Source organism: Otolemur garnettii, unplaced genomic scaffold (assembly GCF_000181295.1).
Source record: "Otolemur garnettii isolate 467f Iridium unplaced genomic scaffold, OtoGar3 scaffold00012, whole genome shotgun sequence".
NCBI lineage: Eukaryota > Metazoa > Chordata > Mammalia > Primates > Galagidae > Otolemur > Otolemur garnettii.
Genome location: NW_003852407.1, coordinates 3,736,183 through 3,744,001, shown reverse-complemented (window position 1 = coordinate 3,744,001; position 7,819 = coordinate 3,736,183). Strand labels below are relative to the sequence as shown.

The following is a 7,819-nucleotide window of genomic DNA, read 5'->3' as shown; positions in this document are numbered from 1 at the left end:
TGGCTGGCGCCTTAGCCGGTTGAGCTATAGGCGCCGAGCCCATAAAGACATCTTAACCAATAATAATGTGTGCACTTATACTTGGTTCCTAAGTCAAACCAAGTGAGACTATTAGAAACTTGAACACTCAGTGCATATTTTATAATAATAAAAAAATAAGTGGGCAGCACCTGTGGCTCAGTGAGTAGGGCGCAGGCCTCATATACCAAGGGTGGCGGGTTCAGGCCCGGCCCTGGCCAAGGTGCAACAAGGGAATAATAGTTGGGCATTGTGGTGAGCACCTGCAATCCCAGCTACTCAGGAAGCTGAGGCAAGAGAATCGCCTAAGCCCAGGAGTTGGAGGTTGCTGTGAGCTGTGTGATGCCACAGCACTCTACAATGGGTGATAAAGTGAAACTCTGCCTCTACAAAAAAAAAATAATAAGTAGGGAAAAAATAATATTTTCTTATCCCTCACATAGAGTGATGGACCTGGCCCTCATAGCAGGTACTAGCGTATAAGGACTAAGACACTAGGACCAATGCATTTCTTATTTACTGTGAGGAATTTAGTAAGAAATATGCACCAGGTCCAGAAAAACTCATGTGTACATTCAGGAGAAAAGTAATAAACATAAACATAAAAAGGTGAACAAAAATAATGACCACAGATTTCCAAAATTAGTAGAAAACATTAATCTACACATCTAAACGTGCATGTCAACAATCCCCCAACAGAATTAGACAATAAAAAAATTTTTTAAAGGTAAAGAGAAAATCTTGAAAGCAGTGAGCAAAAAAATCATTCATCATTTACAGGGGAAAACCAACACAATTAACATCATACTTCTTATCTGAAAAAATGGAGACCATATGCAATGTTTTTAAAGGGCTAAAAGAAAAAAAAAAAAACGTTAACCACAAATTCTATATCCCAAAGTTGAAGGCAATGGTGTATCATGGGACAACTTCACAGGGAAGAAACTTGACAAACATTGCCTTAGCTAAAAAAAAGTGTTCTGAAATGGCTTGGAAGGGTGGACTAGCTACAGGCATCAGTACACAGCTTCCCAAGGGGAGTACTGGTAGTCAGCAATGAGGTATAAAGCACTTTTTCCAGGACAAATTTGCAAATTTAATTATCAGGTCTCAAATATTTTCAAATGTATTGAATGAGTAATAACTATTCTAGTCAACACCGCCAATAACTACATTATATATATAGCCAGGGCAGTTGGCAAACCACAGGACATATGGTCTTGCATTAGCTATAAGAACTGTCCCTGCAACCACAAAACTAACTTACCAGTTTGCTTTTTTTTTTAAATTCACTAAAAGAAGCTGAAACCACAACTATAAAGATAGCCATGTTATTAACAGTGACTGATGATAACTTCTAGTAGAACCCGTAAGTGCCATGAATAGAAACAATTATTTTTACTATTGTTATCATCATCAAAGAAGAAGAATCATTTCAGGAATTCAGTTCATGTTATACTGTTGAAATTTATAACAGAAAACTTGAAAAAAAAAGTCCTTATGCACGTAACACCCACCAATTTTCCCCCCTTACCTAAAGACTTGCAGACGGAAATGGTTGCCTCCTCCAAGAGTTTCAACTCGGTGCTAGAGAGAGAGAAGAAAGGTAATTAATAACTGTAACACTAAAAATACACATGCAAAGGAATATATTAAAATAACAGGAAAATAATGTAGAAGAAAAATATCCTATATAGTGGTAAACAATGAAGTCAGCAAAATAAAGTTAAGCTTCAATTTCCAATGTCATTAGGAAACTTACTATAATTCTGAGTATGAGATGCCTAAGAGGAGAGCTTTAGGTGTCCTACCTTTTACACATTTGGGCAGGGAAGAGACTTAGAAAATTCACAAAGGGCACTCCACAGTAGACAGCACAGGGCAGGGCCCTACCCACCCAATTCTAAAGGCAGGAGTGATGATGGTTATTTAGAAAAATGCCGTTATTTCTAGGAGGTATGTGCAGTGTCATTATGTCATAATGTCTTTGTTTAATAATTCAACAAAAAAGAGAAAAAATAAGGCAAAAAATAAGAGATGATACATATATAAGCTTCAGTAGTTTACAGATATATAGACAAACACAACACCAGAAACATACAGAGCCAGAACTAAAACTTGGAAGAGAATATGCTTGACGACATTGGCTTTGACAATGATTTATTGGCTATGATACCAAAAGCACAGACATCAAAAGAATAAACAGCCATGTTGGACTTTATCAAAATTTAAAACTTCTTTGCATCAAAGTGCACTATCAACAGAGTGAAAAGTCAACCCACAGAATGAAGCAAAGTATTTGCAAATCATATATCTGATAAGGGACTGATACCATGAGCATACTTAAAACAACAAACAAAAAAGAAACACAGGCTCAGCACCTGTAGCATAGTGGTTATGGCGCCAGCCACATGCACTCAGGCTGGTGGGTTCGAACCTGGCCTAGGCCAACTAAACAATAATGACAACTGCAACAAAAAAAAAATAGCCAGTGCTCGGCACCCACAGCTCAGTGGGTAGGGCACCGGCCACAAACACCGGGGCTCATGAGTTCGAACTCGGCCCAGGCCTGCTAAACAACAATGACAACTGCAACAAAAAAATAGCCGGGCATTGTGGTGAGCACCTGTAGTCCCAGCTACTTGGGAGGCTGAGAGAAAAAGAATCGCTTAAGCCCAAAAGTTTGAGGTTGCTGTAAGCTGCGACGCCACAGCATTCTACCGAGAGTGACAAAGCAGACTCAAAAAAAAAAAAAAAAAAAGAAAAGAAAGAAAGAAAAGAAACCCAGACAACTCAATTTAAAAATGGCAAAAGACTTAAATAGCCATTTCTCCAAAGAGGAGACAGAAACGGACAATAAGCACGAGAAGATGCTCAACACCACTAGTCATCATAGAAATGCAAATTAAAACCAGAGTGAGATACACTTTATCCAAAGGGCGAGGCGTTGGGGGGACTCAAAAAACAGAAAATGCCAAGTATTGGCAAGGATGTGGAAAACCTGGGACGCATGCACACTGCTGGTGGGTGTGGACAACGGTAAAGCCGATTGTCAGGGGCTAAACTCCACCTCAGATCTGAAAACCATCCTGTGAGACTCTGTGACTGGCAGACGTAAGTCAGATAAGGGAGACATGCCCCGGGCTCTTTGTCTCCTTGCACTGGGCCATTACAAACCCATAACATCCTACACCACAAGCTTCTGACACCTTGATAAGATGAGCTGCCCTACACGTCCTTGGTGCCCTGATAAGAAAGACCTGTCGGCTGGGCGCCTATAGCTCAACCGGCTGAGGCGCCAGCCACGTACACCTAGGGTGGCGGGTTCGAATCCCCAGCCCGGACCCGCCAAACAACAATGACGGCTGCAACCAAAAAAATAGCCGGGCGTTGTGGCGGGCGCCTGTGGTCCCAGCTACTTGGGAGGCAGAGGCAGGAGACTCGCTTGAGCCTAGGAGTTGGAGGTTGCTGTGAGCTGTGATGCCACGGCACTCTACCCAGGGGGACAGCTTGAGACTCTGTCTCAAAAAAAAAAAGAAAGACCTGTCAGTAAAACCAGCTGCTCCTCAGTCTCCCATAAAAAGAACGGCCTCCCTAACACTGCTCACATCCCTTTTGATCTCCCACCTGCACCCTGGGACGAAATAAACTTTTCTGCCTGCTTGTTACACGAGCTCTCACGTGTTTTGGTCCATTTACCTTGTTTTACCTATCACTGTGGTAAAACTATGGGAAAAATACTGCAGTTTCTCAAAAAGTTAAAACTGAAACTACCATATGATCCAGCAATACCATTTCTGAGTGCATACCCAAAAGAAGTGAAAGCAGGATGGGTCTTGAAGTGATTTTTTTGTTAAAGCAGTTTCTTCTCCTTTGAGAGAGAGAAAGAGAAGGCTCGCTCATCACATAGGGTAGAGTACAATGCCAAGTCATAGCCCACTGCAGCCCTGAACTCCTGGGCTCAAGGGATCTTCCTTCTTCAGCTTCCAAAGTAGTTAGGACTACAGGCATGTGCTACCAGGCCCAGCTTAATTTTTTTTTTAGAGGCAGGTTCTCACTATGTTACCCAGGCTGGTCTTGAACTCCAGACCTCAAGGATCCTCCTGCCTTAGCCTCCCAAAGTGCTGGGATTATAGGCATGAGTCACCACAACTGGGCTTGAAGAGATATTCATATTCATGTGTTCATAGCACGACTGTTGTCAGGAGCCAAAAGGTGGAAGTAACCCAGTGCCCGCAGACAGACAGATGGATAAACAAAAGGTGGTATATATACACAATGGAATAGTTTTTAGCCTTAAGAGAACAAGGACAATCTCATTCACGCATGCGTCCCTGACCATGCCTGATACAGTGGCTTGGCCAGAAGATGAACCCTCACTGATTATCTATTAACCAAAGGAGTCACAGAGCTCTGACGCAGTATCCCTGCAACTTCTGCCCTCCGAAGCTTACTTATTTCTACAAAGGAGTCAGCCAAGCACACCCCTGCCAAAAGCAACACATTGATTGTTATAATAGAATTCCTTTCCTCCTGTCCCTCTGTCCTCCAATTTTCTAAACTTCTTGGAATGTTTTAAGAATAATCTCCTTTCCCATTTGCTTGATTTAGAGCTATAATGAGGTGGTAAGCAACTGGGGTGGCTGGGAACTGTTGCTGCCTGTTATAGGCATCTATGCACAGCACTGTTTTAGTTAAACAAATGAGCTCAGATGTTCTGGCAGCAGGCAACTAACAAATCATCATTTGCAGTAAATAAAAGTAAAATGGAACTGCAAAAATATGCCAGTGTTTCCAAGACAATTACAATTAGAAACCAAATGTTGTTTCCGAAGGCAGATTTGGGGCAATCAAAACACGCAAAATGAAGGCAAAAAGGCAGGAGTCAAATATTCATTTGAATTTGAATATTCAGAGTTGCCCAAGAATATACTCGTATACTGATTCAGATTAAATAAATGAGCCCCACACAGTGTACTTGAAACTTAATGTACACATAAATTCCATACCTCCAGGGCAATTTGAAAACTGTCAGTCATGGAAGATTAGGAATAAATACTTAAAAACTAGTAATCTCTTAATCAAACTTGCTAAACAAATTGAACAAGATAAACAACTGTATTGAGCCAATGACCAGATGTGACTCCACCTGAAGCAGTCCTTAGGGCCCATCAGGCACCTTCTCAGAGCGTGGCCACACTATCATTCTGGGGGCAACATAAACACAGGATAGAAATCTCAATTTTATTTTTTATTGATACATAACTGTACTCGTGTGTGGAGTCTATGTGATATTTTGATACATGTATACAAAGCATCATATCAAATCAGGAAAACTGGGATATCCACAACCTCAGAACGATGCCCAAGAATCTCTCACACACACACACACTCACGCAAACACAAACATACCCCTCCAGAAAATCTGGAGAAAATAGGTCTAGGGATTTTCCTACAGCTTTAAGAAACTTCATTGGTCTACAATGAAGATCATTTGGCAAGGAAAGAGGTGATTAAATTTTTCACAACTCCAGGAAAGCTCTTAGCCATTACCCCTGCCATTTCTGGGCTATGCTGAACTTCCCTAGGGAGAGAGCTGTCAACCTCATACCCTCCATAGGCTTCTGCTACAAAATTCCAACAGTGAACACCAATAGTACAGCCAAGTTATTTCCAAGTTACATCTCAAATAATCAATGGAATATATGCCACCTCTGCTGAATCTGCCAGTGCACATTACACCAAAGGTAAGTTGCTGAGGAGTGTCGGTGGCAGAGATGACAAGGGGAAACAGAGCAAAAAACTGAACAGTCCTAATGCCATATTAAGGACTTTTGGATTTTACCCTACATCTAATGAGGAGTCACTAAGCACACAATCAAATACACACACTACTCTTACAGCAGCAGCAAAATGCCCCAGATAGTTAAATATTGGGCCCTGGATACAACTAACCCGAGATCTTTAATAGTAAGAAGAAAAAGAACAACAACAACAAAATATTACTGCCCCTGCAGGGCATAAGACAAAGCCTAACTATGTGCTCACAGCAATCACTATGTAATTAACCACTGCTGCCAAGTAAGTAACAGTTTACTAAATCTGAACACAGTCAAGTACATCCTCTTTTAAAATTCTAGTTTAGGGCTCGGCACGTGTGACTCAAGTGGCTGGCGCCAGCCACATACACCTAAGGTGGTGGGTTCGAATCCAGCCCAAACCTGCCAAACAACAATGACGGCTGCAATCAAAACATAGCCGGGCATTGTGGCGGGTGCCTGTAGTCCCAGCTACTTGGGAGGCTGAGGCAGGAGACTCGCTTGAGCCCAGGAGTTGGAGGTTGCTGTGAGCTGTGATGCCATGGCATTCTACCCAGGGGGATAACTTGAGGCTCTGTCTCAAAAAAAAAAAAAAAAAAAAAAAAATTCTAGTTTAGGGCAGCACCCCTGGCTCAAAGGAGTAGGGCACTGGTCCCATATGCTGGAGGTGGTGGGTTCAAACCCAGCCCTGTGCAAAAACTGCGAAAAAAAAAAAATTTTTTTAAATTCTAGTTTAATTCCACTAAAATTAAATATCAAAATGAAATAAGAAAAAGGAATTCCAACAGTTAAGAATACAGAATGTATCTGCACTCATTGGATTCACTGGCTGGGCACTTCCAAAACATACACATCGAGAATACAACCTCTCAACTTAACAACACCATCAATTAACAGAACTCATGGACAAGGCTCACTTGCATTTCCAATCACGTGCTCACTGCTAAAAACAACATATGTACCAAACATGATGGAAAGAGTATGGTTTTTGAAGCTGCAGATTTAAGCTCCGGCTTCCTCATTTCTTTCCTATTGGTATGATCTAACCACATCACTGAATTTGAGAGACTCCAATTCCTCATCTATAAAACTGAAATAGAGATGCCACCATCTCACACCATAGCTGTGAGGACCATAGCCAATGTGTAAAAGTGCCCAGTACAGTTCCCCAGTACCCCACAATAACAAGAAAAAAACTACAATTATTAAACTGTCAAATTTCTATATATTTAATTCTTAACATATTTACAAATAATTTACTAGCCTTTCCCTATTTTCCCCAATTGAGAAAGAAGTATAATACATCATTTAGGAAATGTTGAAGTGGTTATACATTTTGAAATAGTACCAAGGCTTTGATTCTGCTTACATTAATGGTTTTTAATGTTTTTTGTTGTTGTTGTTGTTGTTGTTTTTGTAGAGACAAGAGTCTCACTTTATTGCCCTCGGTAGAGTGCCAGGGCATCACAGCTCCCAGCAACCTCCAAGTCCTGGGCTTAGATGATTCTCTTGCCTCAGCCTCCCGAGTAGCTAGGACCACAGGCACTCACCACAACATGCACCTACTTTTTGTTGCAGTTTGGCCAGGGCTGGGCTTGAACCCATCACCCTTGATATATGGTGCCAGTGCCCCACCCATTGAGCCACAGGCACTGTCCTAATGTTTTGGGGTTTTTTTGAGATAGAGTCTCACTTTGTTGCCCTCAGTAGAGTGTCCTGGCATCATAGTTCACAGAAACATCAAACTCCTGAGCTCAAGCGATCCTCTTGCCTTAGTATCCCAAATAGCTGGGACTATAGGCACCGCCACAATGCCTAGTTATTTTTTTTACAGATGGGGTCTTGCTCTTGCTCTGACTGGTCTCGAACTCATGAGCTCAGGCAATCCACCCTCCTCAGCCTCCCAAAGTGCTAGGATTACAGGTGTGAGTCTACATTAATGTTCTAAGTATAGTCTTAATGAATTATAAAAAAAAAAAAAA

At 41.5% G+C, this 7,819-nt stretch overlaps 1 protein-coding gene across 2 annotated transcripts in view; it reads right to left on the bottom strand.

The window, feature by feature from the left end:
• The window catches only part of DYM (dymeclin), a 367,263-nt gene that overhangs the window by 320,336 nt on the left and 39,108 nt on the right, over positions 1-7,819 (bottom strand). For both annotated transcript variants that reach the window (XM_003784710.2, XM_023510160.1), the window contains exon 3: positions 1,553-1,605. In XM_003784710.2, coding sequence (XP_003784758.1) covers positions 1,553-1,605 — 53 coding nt within the window. The remainder of the gene's footprint in view (positions 1-1,552; positions 1,606-7,819) is intronic.